Here is a 16,467-nt window from a genome sequence, read left to right on the forward strand (position 1 = left end):
AGGCTGTCTAGAGAATGAAGAGATGTTGAGAGAAAGAAAGAGAGAGAGAGAGAGAGAGACAGAGAGACAGAGAGAATTAATACGGTAATCGAATTAAATTCTCAGCTTTTGAATTGATTTCCTGAAGCAGTCTCAATATACCGTAAGAATTTTTTTTTTAATTTCTTTACGTGGCATTTCCAGATTTGTGTGACATTTTGTCCCACGGGACAACTTCCTTTCAGACATATACAAAGGTATGAGGAATGATCCCTGGGGAGATGGGTGAACATTAAGGTTTGAGTAGTCCACCCAGATTTGTCCTATCACGCATGTGTGGAGATTGTGGAGATAAAAACGGAAGCTCGTGCAGAAATGAATGACAGAGCGTTTCAGAATAAAAATTAAAAATTAAGAAACATTAACTATCGTTTTATTTTGTCTAAAGCATCTTTTAATATGGACCAAAACACATGTTCTCTATGGCAATAACTTATCGAGACCAATCGTTATATGGGCCTGACCACTGACCTGCGATGTAGCAGCCTGTGGGCAGTTTAGACCAATAGCGTGTTGCCACGTCACAGGTTGTGACGTCAGACGTGTGACGTGGCAACGCGCTGTTGTTCAAAATTGCCCACAGGTTGCGACGTCGCAGGTCAGTGTTCAGGCCCATATTAACAGTGGTCTCTTGCTATAACATGTCTATCTTGTTTATGTATCGTATATGGTAGAGCCTGTAGGCTGCTTCTTATAGACTTATAGATAAGTTCTACAATATGCAAGTTTGTATGTATGTCCTACAAAGACTGTAACTTCTCTACGATAAAAATCTTTCAATAGACAATGAGAATATCATTTTAGTTATAGTATGCATCTAGTTTTTACCAAAAAAACAAATCCAATTTATTTTACAAGTAAAGTTACTTTATCCAAGTGTGCAAAATAGGCAGAACAGATAGAATGTATAAAAAGTAAAGTCCCCCTCTCAGACTTTCGATCTATAGAGCAGATGATGTAAAGGTCATCTGTTTCTATGGCCCACGGTTAACGAGGGTGTCGTGTGGCCAGCACAACGTCCAAGCGCTATAGTTTCCCTGATTTCAGGTTATCCATTAGACTTTGGTGGACCCAGAGGCGCCCTCAAAGTCCCGAAATTAAAAATCCCATTCGATACCGAGATTTGAACCCGAAACCCTCCGGTTCGGAAACTACGCGCTTTACCACTCAGCCCACGCGGAGCAGGAAATCAAATTTTATACTTATAATACCAATGTAATGGAAATCAGTATTAGATCCAGCTGCTGGTCCATTTTATTGAGATAAGACTGTTGATGCTAGTTTAGGTTACACCTTTTCTAATTCTTTAATTTTATCTAGAAAAGAAATGCTGCTACAAATTATATACCTAATCACACTATATGAAGTAGCTACAAACGTCTCAACATCTGGCTCTTTAGTTACGAGAGAAGCATTGTGACTTCACCATAGGTAGCGACCATCTACATACGGTTATTTCACTCATCAAAGTAACAGCACTGTTAGTAATAATGATGCAGAGAGTTAGTCAAGCACAAGGGAGATAATCATGCAGAAAAATACTAAATATACTTATGAACAAATTAATATACAAAGAAAGGCACATATTCCCATGCAGCCACATGCTGTAAGACCCCAAAGCCGAATGCATACATAGGCATAAACATGCAGCCTTAGAGAATACGGTGACCAAAACATCAAAATGAACTCATTAAGATATATCAGTAAATAAAAAAAAAAGATTTTTTTTTTTACTAATCCAAAGACAGACAAGCATACAGACTAAAAGACAGAAGACAAACCTGCACACTCGGAAGCAGAGCATGGAAACCGATAAAACAAAGCCAGGAGATAGTCGTCAAAGTCCTCCTCAATGTACGGCAGCGTGCGAACATCGTCGGTCTCCATTGCATCTTGTTCATCTCAGCAGTGCTGCAAGAAGCTGTCCCTTGGACTCACCAAATACATCCTAGAGTCAACAAGAAGCTGGGACCCCGCGTCACTAGCTCTCTACATGAGTGCTGGAAAGTTTGTTGGAGTCACAGGACGCGTGATGTCACTTATTGAACAAACACTCTCAAAGTTTTCCAAATGGAAATTCACTAACACCCATGTGTCTGTTTTAGTGACTGCACTTCATAGAGAAAATAAAACTTAGATAAAATCAGCAAAACCGTTCAGGAATGGAGGGAGAAGAGAGAGAGGGAGAGCGAGAGAGAGAGGGAGGAAGGAGTGAGAGAGAACAAGAGCGATAGATCGCCACACTCAATGACACAATTTGAAACCCTCTAGTTCCAATTGTAGAAAGGAGATCTAGACACAAAAGCATACCAGTTAAAAACAATTAATTGAACCAATATTTACATTTTCCCACGATGGAATTAAAGTCAACAAAGTTGTCAAAAAAGTCATAATTAATAGACCGGTAGAAGAAAAAAAACTTGTTTAATCCAACAATGTCTGAATTACTGTTGCAAATTTCTAGCTCCAAGAGTATATTTTTATATATCAAATAATAAATAATACACACCTGGCTCTATTTACAAATACTGATCAATAAATCCTAAGTATTAAACAAACAATACACCTTCGATTTGCTCCACACGAAAATTCCATTACGTCTAGATCTAGTTCTAATGTGCGTGAAATTTTCACACATGGAAACAACACTCGGTCATCTATGTAGAAAGAACAACAACCCGACACAAAGCACGATCTCGGCGGAAATAAAAAGTGTAAAAGTTGTTTCCCCTGTCTCAATGTCTCGCTATCATGGAAGGCATTACATGTATAGAGAATCTTTCATATTCTTTGATTATGCGCACGTGCTTGTGTTCTGACACCCTGCTCCAGCGCAGTCATATTCTAGATAATTTTTTTTTTAATGAAGCGAGCCTTTCAAGTCGGTCCATGGAAGAACCATTAGACAAGCAATAGATGATATTAACATAGCCTCGGCACTTGGAAGGAGCTCATCTAGTACCTACGGCGTGAATATTTTAACTGTGTCCTAATTATCGATTCGTACAAAATATTGGAGAGTTCCACGATAAACTTAACAATGTCAAGTACACTATATTAAACTTTAATGTTGCCAACTAAAAAAACATTTTAAAAAATGCTAAAAACGGAAGAATTTAGAAAATTTGATTCTACAGTGCTAAAAAAACTGCACAATACAAGTTGTTTATTTAAAGAAATTTCTCCTTCATAAAGCTGGTGACCTTTTGTAAGAGTATATACTTCGCTATTAATAACTAATCAATGTTAGATACAACAGGATTTAAAAAAAAATGTACCACGCCCCAATCCACCAGCCCCTGAGAAAAAAAATCCTAGTTAAGCCCATGTATAACTTTACATTAGATATGGATAAACTGACAAATTTCTAGGGAAAGTGGTTGGAGCCGTTTTTCAAGATCCGTGTCCACCCAACAAGGTCAGTTTTGAACGTGAAGAGTTTGCAAGCTAATAAGAGGACTTGTAATAATTCTTTTTACTTTTAAACTAAACAAAAAAAAAAAAAGCGTATCAAAACTTCGATTTTTTTTTCTGTGTACCAGATACACCAGGAAACTAGCAAATTCCTTTTTCCGCCACTGATAAACATCTCTAATAAATTAGGTTTCAGTAACATTCAAGGTAAAAACGCTAGAGTCTAGAGCAGAGGTTCTCAACCTTTTAAGCTCGGCGACCCCCTTTTTACAATCCCCCACTCTGCCGCGACCCCCCCCCCGCTCGCGCACACAGCAACAGAAGAATAGACTTTTTTCGATGGTCTTTGGCGACCCCTGGCAAATCGTCAATCGACCCCCGAGGGGGGTCGCGACCCACAGGTTGAGAACCCCTGGTCTAGAGGATGACACTGATGCAAATGGTTATGCTAAGTGGAACATGTCACACGATCAACAAAAGTAAGAGGTCATTCTAGTCACGTGGCAGGAGCAAAGCAAATGCAGGCTCACTTCTTAAGGTAACCAAGTGACACATAGTAGGACCCTAGCGTTAACAGGGATTGTATGCCCTTCAACTCGTTCTGAAATTGTGTTCATAGTTTGTGTTCAATCTTTTGATGAGCTTCTAATTGAGCAATTAAACTTCTTATTTCATTAAAATGAATTCTGTTTGTTGTTGTTTTTTTCACCGAAACCCAGGCGTTCTTTGAACTTTGGGTCCTTCGGATTTAACTTCTGAGTAGATCCAGACGTATTCACACCTTAGTTCTAGCGTAACTGGAGGTTTAAGTATAGTCTATAAAATACGACAAATATAGCTACGTAAAGGGGCGTGTATACTTGGACGTTTTAGGAGAGGATGGTTTTAGCACTGGACGTTTTAAGAGACGAAGGTTTTAGCAATGGACGTTTTAAGAGACGAAGGTTTTAGCACTGGAAGTTTTAAGAGAGGAAGGTTTTAGCAAGGGACGTTTTAAAAGACGAAGGTTTTAGCAAAGGACGTTTTAAGAGACGAAGGTTGTAGCACTGGACGTTTTAAGAGACGAAAGTTTTAGCAATGGACGTTTTAAGAGAAGAAGGTTTTAGCAATGAACGTTTTAAGAGACAAAGGTTATAGCACTGGACGTTTTAAGAGACGAAGGTTTTAGCAATGGACGTTTTAAGAGACGAAGGTTTTAGCACTGGACGTTTTAGGAGACGAAGGTTTTAGCACTGCACGTTTTAGGAGACGAAGGTTTTAGCACTGGACGTTTTAAGAGAAGAAGGTTTTAGCAATGAACGTTTTAAGAGACAAAGGTTTTAGCACTGCACGTTTTAAGAGACGAAAGTTTTAGCAATGGACGTTTTAAGAGAAGAAGGTTTTAGCAATGAACGTTTTAAGAGACAAAGGTTTTAGCACTGGACGTTTTAAGAGACGAAGGTTTTAGCAATGGACGTTTTAAGAGACGAAGGTTTTAGCACTGGACGTTTTAAGAGACGAAGGTTTTAGCAAAGGACGTTTTAGGAGACGAAGGTTTTAGCACTGGAAGTTTTAAGAGACGAAGGTTTTAGCAAAGGACGTTTTAGGAGACGAAGGTTTTAGCACTGGAAGTTTTAAGAGACGAAGGTTTTAGCAAAGGACGTTTTAGGAGACGAAAGTTTTAGCACTGGACGTTTTAGGAGACGAAAGTTTTAGCACTGGACGTTTTAGGAGACGAAGGTTTTAGCACTGGACGTTTTAGGAGACGAAAGTTTTAGCACTGGACGTTTTAGGAGACGAAGGTTTTAGCACTGGACGTTTTAGGAGACGAAAGTTTTAGCACTGGACGTTTTAGGAGACGAAGGTTTTAGCAAAGGACGTTTTAGGAGACGAAGGTTTTAGCACTGGAAGTTTTAGGAGACGAAGGTTTTAGCAAAGGACGTTTTAGGAGACGAAGGTTTTAGCACAGTGATAATCAATCAATCAGTAAACTCGACATTTGGTTACCAGGGAGGGTGCATACACTCTGCACGCTTTGGACCATCTTGGTATAACCAGGTGGGTACAAATCTCACCCCCAGGTGGACACAGGCTCGCATTAAAGTTTCTTGGACGCCCACACAAAGTAACCTTCTCCTGTTTAAATCTAGGTCTAGAAAATAACACTGATGTCCTGGATCCGAACTTCACATAGTTGGTTTTTTTACAGACATTCCATGAAAAAAATAAAAGATGTTTAAAAAAAAAAAAAAGAAGCCGAAAACTAAACCACAGTGTTGGAATCATGACCAATGCAGGCCTAAACCAGAGATGACCTAAACCTAAACAGTGTCATCTTCCCTGTGTCCAAGTCCAATCGTTATTTGGTTGTCAATCTAGTTGCTAAAATTCAATATGCACGTGCATTAATTTCGACTCTTACACCTTCTTGATCTGGACATTTTCAATCTGTTTACCTTCTTGATCTGGACATTTTCAATCTGTTTACCTTCTTGATCTGGACATTTTCAATCTGTTTACCTTCTTGATCTGGACATTTTCAATCTGTTTACCTTCTTGATCTGGACATTTTCAATCTGTTTACCTTCTTGATCTGGACATTTTCAATCTGTTTACCTTCTTGATCTGGACATTTTCAATCTGTTTACCGAAATGCTGCTTGTACAAACAAACACCGTGTGGACAACTATTTTGAGAAATTCATAAGAAAGCTAAAAAGATTTTTTTTAATATTTGTAATCGCGCAGATTTATTGTTATTCTAGATCTATTACGAATTATAAAAATACAAATTATACAAAATGTATGACTGATGGAAACAAATTGATTTAACTACGCTTAATATAAGCTTCTTTTTTTTTAAAGTATTTTTTTTAAGGGTATGACGACTTATATCCTAATAAGTGACTGTTTGCGTACCTCGACTTTCACATTCAAAATAGTCAGGCTATTGAGCGGCATTAGGGCCATATGACTGGTCCATACGATCATTCTTACTTGAGCCTTCCTGACCTATTAACGATGTTTATATCTACGCTAGCTTTTTTTTTTATTTTTAAAGGACAAAAAGACAGATAGCGTTGGACGTAATCATCTTCTTTTTTGAAGTAACGTCTGTATTATATAAGATAAGAAGAAGATAGTTTAGGAGTTGTACTCAGTCCAGTCGTAAATGTTTCACGTCATTTATTCATTTATATAAATCAATCATAGGCCAATGTTTAGCATTCGAATCGCAAAATTTATTTGAGCTTTTTACTTAAAGTCACATTTTTTTTTTTAATCTGCCTTGTTATTGGCTTAGCTAACTTTGCAATGTAGACAAAAGTGTCCAAGAAAGCGATTACGTCTCTATATCTAGATGATAATTAAAATATCTTAAAATGTTGTTGTAACTCCAGTGCTGGACTGATAGGGTTTTAATGTGAATGGACAAGGAACAGTATGACATAACACACCCATGTTATGGTCCTGTGATCGAAAGCCTTGACGGACGAGAGACAGTGTGTATGAAAGGGCCGGACAGTCCAGGACAGCAAGCACGGTACGATGCGAATGGTCGAGAGAACGTAGCTGTACTAGTTCAGGAGTAGACAGAGAGACTTGTGTGTTTAAGACAGCAGTTCTGAAAGTAGGCCTACAACAAATCATTTGAAGCTAGTGTACTCAACTGTGTAGCATTAGCTGTTGATGTTTTTGTGATTAAACTACCACACTATTGTTGGAACTCTTGTTGTCGTTTTGAGTTAGATCTGTTGTGTTGAGCAATGTTTAACAGAAAGCCTGGTAGAGAAGATCGTTAAAATATATTCAATTATATCTCTACATCTAGATGTTCCTTCGACAATTCTGTGCATTCTCATTATGGTTGGACCTGCATAGCCTGGATTGTAAACCCTTTAAACCGGCGTTTCTCAAACTGCGACAAAAAAGAGGATGGGGGTAGGGAAGACGGTCAAAAGGGGTAACAAAAAAAAAAACGATTTATTTTCATTGTAGTTATCAATCCATGTTGGAATGTGTCAAATGACATTAATACCCAAGTTTAAAACGAGGTTATGTTATTTAATGTTATGTTATGTATGTATGTGTGTGTGTATATATATGTATGTGTGTGTGTGAGAGAGAGAGAGAGAGAGAGAAAAAGCAACGTAAAAATGTTTGTCAAATGTTTTCCATGTTTCGGATGTTCCTACAGAGTTGAAGACAATTTACTTCCTAGTCCAAACTTCCCGCAGGATTACGGGGGATGGGAGAGGCCAGGGTTTGAACCCGGGATCATCGATAAGTCCGAACGACAGTCCAGCGCGCAAACCGCACGACCAGGCAGCCATAGGTGGAGGAATCTCGTTAAAATCACAGGTTTCGAAAGGCTGCTAATGGTCTCAATAAAATAATTCAAGATTAAAATGTTTGACCCTTTGCAGTACCCCAGGGCATTCTCATTGATACAACGCTTTTCAACCTTGTCTTTCTGTTTTTTTCAACATACACACAATCGGACCTAAAACAACATCCAGTGTTTCTTTTCCAATTTTTAGCTCCCAAATAACGTTTGTTTTATTGTTTTATTTATTTATTTGTGGGAAGCGTGGTCGAGAACTTGAACTTGGCTTGGCTTGGCTACCTAGAAGGGGGCTCGAGGTTCGACACCCGACTCGGGCAGATGTGTTTACTTGAGCGCCTAAAGGCAGCACGGAAAACCAACTCCTAGATAACCCCCCCCCCCCCAACAAGTCCACATATGAGATTGGACCAAAGCGCTCTGAGCATGCTATAAGCATGAAGGTAGCGCTATATAAAAGCTATAATATATATATTTCAAGCAATAGTCCGCTGCATTGAAATTCCCTTAGAAAAGAATTCTGAATAAGTCCTAACCCCAGGGGTACATGTACACCAAGTTGAGAAACCTTGTATTGCATTCTAGTATTAGCGTTCGCTCGAGCAGCGGTCGATAATACATTGAGAACATCAGTGAGAGTCGGTCAAAGGGGAGTAGCTGTCGTTATCAAATTAGAATAGGCACAATGTATTATCAAATAATGTTATTACTAAAACAAAAAATAAAAAAAGGCATTTAAGCAATACTCCCCCAGGTACAGCGTCAGAATAATCGTGCCCATTGTCTATAGAGTCCATTAAGCAAGGCAATTCACTATTTGGAGTGACCAACACAACTGACCTCATTAAGATAAGAGCCCAATACAAATAATTATCTAAGGCCCTTTTAACGGCCACGCTGCGGTACTCCCCGTCCGGGGTGATCGTCAAACGCGGTCACTTTATCTCGAGGGCCGGGAGGTGTGGGTTCTCAAAAAAGAGGATGACCTCACTTGTGGTGAGGGGACTGGGAGGTTGGGGGCTGAAGCTACGGAGGAGATAGTTTAGATCAATTTGGGGATATCGATAAAGATGTGACATTCCCAGGAAGCTTAGTTTTCTGCGGAATTTCATGTAGAGCCGAGGCATTGGGATACATTTTCCTGGGTATCATCATGTAGCTACACCGTACACGTCCATATACATCTATGGCAGGGGTTCTCAACCTGTGGGTCGCGACCCCTTTGGGGGGGGGGGTCGAATGACGATTTGCCAGGGGTCGCCAAAGACCATCGAAAATATGGATTGTTTTTGTCTATTCTTCTATTGCTGTGTGTGTGTGTGAGGGTTGGGGGGGGGGGGGTCGCGGCATAGTGAAGGATCGTAAAAAGGGGTCGCCAATATTAAAAGGTTGAGAACCGCTGATCTATGGTCTATCTTTAAAAGTATTTTTTTTACATGTCAAATGACAACTGAATATATAATTTTAAAAACATTCAAAAAGCTATTTTGAAATTACGACATGATGATTTGGCTTTTATTTCAACGTAGATATCCACATTTGCACAAGATTTGACTTTTTCTAAAGACTACAAGTATGAGATTTTCATCTATTCCGGAAAAACTATAAATAGCTAGCTAGTACCCGGTGAAAAGAATAAAGGAAAAGTAGATAAGCTGTTTTTAACTCTTTCTCTCCGTAATGATTTTTCTCGTTCCGATAGTATTATTCGTTTTTGCTCATTTTGCATTTCACTAACCTGTTCTGATTAAACTTTAATAACTTTTTGGTTTGTCATCAGAAAATGTTATACTTGGTATTGAATTATAAGGAGAAAACATGCTCTTTTTACACAACACAAATTATTATTATAGCTTTTATATAGCGCTACTTTCATGCTTATAGCGCTTTTGGTCCAATCCCTTTTGTGGACCAGTGGGGGGAAAGGAAGGGGGTATCTAGGAGTTGGATTTCCGTGCTGCCTTTAGGCGCTCAGTAAACACAACTCTGCCCGAGTCAGGTGTCGAACCTCGAGCCCCCTTGCAGGTAGCCAAGCCAAGCCAAGTTCAAGCGTAACTGGCCTCTCGGCCACGCTTAAAGTGTATACATCTACTTTGAAATCCAAAATCAACGTAGTTTAATGGGAGTCAAATCAACGTTGGCATCGTCAATTAGGAGAGAAAGAGTTAAATTTTCTAGGCTCTTTCGTTTAAAGATTTTTTTTTTTTAAATTTTAGTCAGAGCACCACTGAAGGTAAACTTAGCGTCCTTGACATTGTCCAGGTTATCGTGTACCCAAAGCTCATCGCTAGTTTTAAAATGTAAATAAATAATCAATGGTTAAAAACCTAAGGTAATAGATTAAACATAAGTTGAATACCCATTTAAACCCAATAACCGATGCTCTCTATGGCTGCTCTATATGGCATACAAACACTAATACAAGATACGAAGCTCATTTCAAAGCTTAAAAAAAAAAAAAGAAATTCTGAGAACGCAATCATTATGTCCGGGACCGGAGAACAGGTAAACCCCGACAGTAGTTTCTTCTAATTAACGCCTTTACCTGAGTGAGAAGCCATGGGAGAGGCTTGAAATTAGGCGGCAGGCCTCTTTCAGCTCTGATATAAACCAGGGTACTTCAAACAAGCCATCATAAGAATTTTGCGAAGGGGTTTCAATTTGGTCAAGAAATAGACAAGAGCTGATGAAAGAAACGTTCATGAACATGAGGTTTCTCAAGCATGAACATTTTGTGACTCTACCCGGAGATGATATTTCCTTAGACACACGAGTTTTCAATTAATGTCAAAGATTACATGATAAAAGAATGACATGAATATTTTAAAACTCATCATTCAAATTCTTGATGTGTATTTGAATGAGTAATTAATAACAAGCAAATTAAAAAAAAAAAACAAAGCTTATATTAAGTATATCAATTAGTTAAATTTGTAATAAGCCTCAGACGAGAACATATAAAGGGGACTAATTCAGCTTATACCACCACTTCAGTCAAGTACTATTTCTCTTCATTAGAAACAGGACTAATTCAGCTTATACCACCACTTCAGTCAAGTTCTATTTCTTTCCATTGTTTGAGATACCGGACAAAGTAATTTATTACCAATAATTAATTAGCTAATTGGCTATTTTCTTAATTGATTCTTGAGTTGTCAGGGAAAAAGAAATAATTGTGCAAAATGTCAGCTTCGCCAGACAGACAGACAAACAGACAGACTGCGTTGATATAAGCTTTGTAATTAAGATAAAAGCTATTTAAATTAATCTTGGGACAAGAGGCAAATGCTTAAGAACAGCTGCACAATGATGCATTACTGTGAGCGCTATAATGGGTGGGCCACTTATCTTTGAGATTTCTTTTTTTAGGTTAGGTATACGTCACTTCCCTCAACAATAATGAAAGCAAATCTAGATCTAACCAATCGTATGGCTTCGTCCTGTTAGTAGCTGTTAGGCTTAGTGACGGCCTAGTCCATAGATATGGTACAGTTTTTAACACACATACACACATATACATTTATGTATTTATTTATTTATATGTACCCAAAAAGTAAATAGTTCGTGTGTCGGACTGATTCTAACAAACTGGTCAATGTAGTCTAGGCTACGTGTAGTCGGTCATGACAAGACGACCACTCGATAGTGTTTGTTGTGTGTTGAGTGGTCAGGCGAGAAAATACTGCCATGGTTAGTCAAGCGTATTTTTTTTCTTCCGCTTACAAGATCAAGATCTAACTGCATAGATCTAGATCTATTTCTTTTACGACATTGTAAACTTTACAGTATGGTTTTCCGTTATACTGTAAGTCAATGGATTAAATGTATAGGTTTGTGTGACGTCAAATAGAAGCTTGGTGAAAAATCCATTTTGGATGAGCATAAAAATTACGCCAGAAAAACATCAATTACTAAGCAATTATTGAAAATAAAACCAAAAGAATAATATATTCGTTTTCTGTAAATCAAGACACATATATACAACATTTTCAAAACCATCGGAGTTTCCTTTAAAGTGCACATCAGTGTAAGGAATACTACGCGTTGAATGACGATACATATCGGCTCAAGGTTCTACTGAGAGGCAGGGACGCTAACGTGCTACATCCGTAAGATATTCTCATATTGCTAGAGGCATCGGAGGGTGGAGATGAAAGCATCAGGAATGAGAGCGAATGGACCTCATTCACCAATCGTAAACAAGCAAACATTTAGCCACGTGATTCTCTATCTCTTCTATACAAATTACGGTCTAATTTTAATACACAATGGCTATCACGTGACAGTTTTTTTCCCGTTGTTTTATTAATATTATCACGTGACTAAATCCCACACAAAAGATAAGGGATGGATTTGTCAGAGAGAACGTGTAGAAACACAACGCAATAATAGAACGAGACAGACAGACAGACAGAATGTCAGTATAATATCCTCATTTGACAGCAAGATCAAGATTTTAACTCATGGCATCTCATTTTATATCTTGGCATACCCAACAGATTTCTTGGTATATCTGAACCCAATCCATACTCAGCTCGTGATCAGAAAGGTTTTTGAGAACCTCTCTACTAGTGTGTGCCGATCGTGCGATTGTATAAGTTCATGATCCATGCCCCGAGTTCCCCTCCTCCGCACCAGGAGGCGAAAGGGAATGGAGAGAGAAAGGAGAAAAAAAAAAGGCGACATATGAGGGAGGCCCGGTAGCTCCAGGAGAGAGGAGAGACAGAATACACGATAACATTCGCTACATTTAGTGATGGCCTAAGTAAAAAATAGTTATGGTCATCAAAACCAAAACACTAGCTTAAAGAATTAGTTTAATATTTACGACTGAACTGAATACAACGTCACCTACGAACATGCAAGACCTATTGTAATAGTTTTTTTGTTAAATTTTAAATAAGCAACAGTATTGCAAATAGGTCAGGAAGGTTCAAGTAAGAAAGCTTGTATGGACCAGTCACAGGGTCCCCAATGTCGCCCCAATCTATATATATATATATATATATATATATATATATATATATATAATTCTCTTCATGGTTCAACAGTTTGGACACCAAGAAGTAAAGGAAACATCCATTTTTTTATTTCTGCAAGTCGGATTAGAGTTACCCCACGTAACTTGAGCGGCGAAAAAAAAAAGAGGGGGGGGGGAGAACTAGTACTATATAATATTGAATATGAAAGTCGAGGTATGTAAACAGTAACCATTTTGGATATAGTCATCATACTGTTTTAAAAACAACATGAAATAGAGAAGACACAGTGTAAAGTGTCCAACGTGGAAGGAGGCACTCCGCCAAACAATAATGTCAAAGTAAACACTTGTTTGCTAAAACACAAGCTGTTGGTTTGAAGTTTCCACACAAATGTCTAACAGTTTTAACATTTAATGACGCCAGAGAATAGGATTTCCTGTAATTAAAATGTCAAAATCAATGGTCTCATCTTACTAAGTGCGAAGGGAGCCATTTAAAAACTTACAATTCTTAATGATTTAATTACTTTTAGTAGTGTGCTTTAATTATTAACCGCCATACCATTGTTGTAAATATTGACCTGAAGTGTACTATTGGTACTACCACCATTTATGTCCCTTAGTGAATGGGTCACTCCCCTTCCCATCCTGACTATTGTCCTTAGTATTGTTGGTGAGTACAGGACACAGCTGCATACATTGTTAGTGATGAAAGACTAAGGTTTAGTACTTCTTGTTATCTTCCTATAGATCTAGATCGACATTTGATTAACACCATCGTTAGTGAAATCAATCAATTTATAGATGCTTAAGGATAGAAAACTAAAAGAATAAAGTAGCATTAATACATTACACAATGAACCATAATTTACAATTAGACAACGTAAAGACTATTTCTTATTCCAAATGCTAGGACAAATGTATACAAATGCTCCTTCTTCCCTAGTGCTATTAGAGCATGGAATGGGTTGCCTGAATCAGCCAGGAAAACCAATGACTTGGCAGAGTTTAAGTTACTCATTACCATGCCTGACTGGATTGACACATGAAACGCGTAGGTTTTTATTATCTTTTCTTTTGAAGTAACGTTTTGTAACTTATAAGATAAGACTTTTGAGTTTTGAGTTTTTGGTACATCGGCACAATTTAGGCCATGTCGTGCCCGTAATACATTTGAGGCAATAGTCAATCAGTCGATATAGACTACTGTTCAGATCATAACAAAGGCGTCTAACCGCTAATGGAAATTTTCACGATAAACTCAACAATGTCAAGGATGCTGAATTGAACTTTAATGTTGCCAACTAAATAAAACCTATAAATTTAAAAAAAAGCAACATAGCTTGTAAACACCGCCTTATTCTGCACACCGGAAACACCAAATAGATTGCTAGTTATGGATGTTCATCCATATATGAAAATCCCCAACGTGTGAAGGTGGGAACTTTCGAGATATAGTTCAGTGCTTCATCTTTGTATTGAAGTAACGTCTGTATTTTGTAAAATATGAATTTGTTTCAAGGATTCCCTTATTATGCCTTATACCTGTTTATAATGGATCTAAGATTTATCACGAGTATGACCTGCTCTAATATTTATCAAGAAGAATGACACTAGACCAGCGGTTCTCAACCTTTTAATCTCGGCGACCCCATTTTACAATCCCCAACTCTACAACGACCCCCCCCCTCACACACACACACACAAACAGCAATAAAAGAATAGACAAAAAACAATCCATATTTTCGATGGTCTTAGGCGACCCCTGGCAAATTCTCAATCGACCCCCAAGGGGGTCGCGATCCACAGGCTGAGAACCCCTGTACTAGACTGACATTTTAAAACTAGTTTTCATGGAATCTCCAGCTCAAAATTAGCGACAGATTCCAAAACGTTTTGATATAACGCCTGTGGAATATGCAGCTTCCAATTTCTTAAAGTTCAGAGCAATAATTTCGAGGCGACATCAGGATATTACTTTTGTAAAGCGCATTTATCTCTTTTGTGGACTGGGGGGGGGGGGGGATGACCTTTAGGCACTCAGCAAACACAGCTCAGCTCGAGTGGGCATTCGATGAGGATTTATGCCACTAAGACACATATCCCATTAAGAAAAGTGTGAAGAAACAAGCTCCTGTAATTTTAAAGTGACTTTAATTGTAAAGAATTTAATAGAAACGTATGTACAAGGCTGACATTTATATACAAGCAACACCCCACTAGATGTTCTTTCCTTCTCCTTGTTTTCAACACACCCGTGACTTCACGCCAAGTCCCCTAACTCCCAGGTACCCAACACTTGACCGTGTGTCACGGTTGACCACACATAGTAACCGTGCCACAAGACAGTTAAATGTTTTAATTATTCTAATAGATCACTTAGTGAATGTACGAGTCCCGGACAATGCTACTCAACCTAAATGTAGCGCTCGGGCGGAAACGGTCGTTAGAGGAGACGATTTGGCCAATAGGGAAGCTAATTGCCTTTGCAATGGCGGGAAACAGCTGGAACAAAAGATACTTGATATTACTTACAAATGATTACTTTGTTGTTTCTACAATGAAAATTAAAAAAGAAAAAGGTAGGCGCAGTTCTACTCTGAAAGTCACTAATAACACTTTTGCTTCTGACCATCTCTCACCCCTCCCTGTCTTTGTGCCAGGAGTAGAGTCTCTTTCAATGAAATTGGACCAAAAGCGCTCTGAGCATGCTATAAGCATGAAAGTAGCGCTATATAAAAGTTATAATAATAATAATAATAATAATAATATTAATGGAAGAAAGACCCAACAAACATGTCACTATCCATACACCGTTCCTAAAAGCTCTTTTTTTTTTATGGCAGACACATGCACGGCTGATGTGGTACAGAGAAGGAATATGGGGGAGTCTCCCTGATGTGCTCGGCCACTGGCCTCGGTTCTATAATCCGAGCGCCTTGGGATATGAGCCATCGGTAATAAGGATGTAATCATTGACATCTGTTTGAGCCTTTCCTAGACAGACGTTTGTTCAGACAGGCAGTTGGAGGCAAGATTCCATAGACACAAGAGTTCCAAGAGTCTTAGACTCAACTCGTAGGTCATCAGTGTATATATAACAACGAGATGCCCTTGTACCTTAGCGAACTGATGACTCCATATGTCCCCCAGAGAGCCCTGCGCTCAATGGACTCAACGCTTTTAGTAGTGCCACGTTTCTCCCTCAAAAGCTACGGTCTGCGGGCTTTTTCAGTGCACGGACCAAAGGTTTGGAACTCACTCCCCATTGATCTCAGACAGACAACATGCTACACCACTTTTATGAAGAACATTAAGAACATTAACATACCTATCTGTTTAAAACTTTTTTAGATTAACTGTCATCCTAGCTGTCGTGTTTGTAATGTTATTACAGCGCCTTGAGCCTACATTTTGTCTGTTAACAGCGCTTTATAAATAAAATTATTATAATTATTATTATTATAAATAGAAAGAAGATGAAGAACACATGAAATTCAACGAGGGCGTTGTGCAAAACTGTGTATTTGTGTATGGTTTGGAAACATTGTTATTAGGGCAGTGGCTATAAGCAATCTTCTGCCTGCAAAACGCTCCCAATAGGCGAGCGTCTCACAAAGCTTGAGACCGGTGGATCAGTTAACACTGACAGGAGAAGAGACGAATCACAGTAATTAGCGCCTAAACCAGTAAGCCTCGGATAGAAGGGG

General features: G+C 38.5%; 1 protein-coding gene across 3 annotated transcripts in view; it reads right to left on the reverse strand.

Annotated features, from left to right (window-relative positions):
* The window catches only part of LOC106059484 (uncharacterized), a 139,936-nt gene that overhangs the window by 97,750 nt on the left and 25,719 nt on the right, over positions 1 to 16,467 (reverse strand). The window contains exon 1 of one of the 3 annotated variants that reach the window (XM_056016772.1): positions 1,821 to 2,023. The exons of the other annotated variants lie outside the window; for them this stretch is intronic. Within the exon in view, the coding sequence (XP_055872747.1) occupies positions 1,821 to 1,926 (106 nt within the window). The 5' untranslated portion in view covers positions 1,927 to 2,023. Of the gene's footprint in view, positions 1 to 1,820; positions 2,024 to 16,467 lie in introns of those variants that run through there. 3 annotated transcript variants of the gene reach the window in all.

Source organism: Biomphalaria glabrata, chromosome 18, assembly GCF_947242115.1.
Source record: "Biomphalaria glabrata chromosome 18, xgBioGlab47.1, whole genome shotgun sequence".
NCBI lineage: Eukaryota > Metazoa > Mollusca > Gastropoda > Planorbidae > Biomphalaria > Biomphalaria glabrata.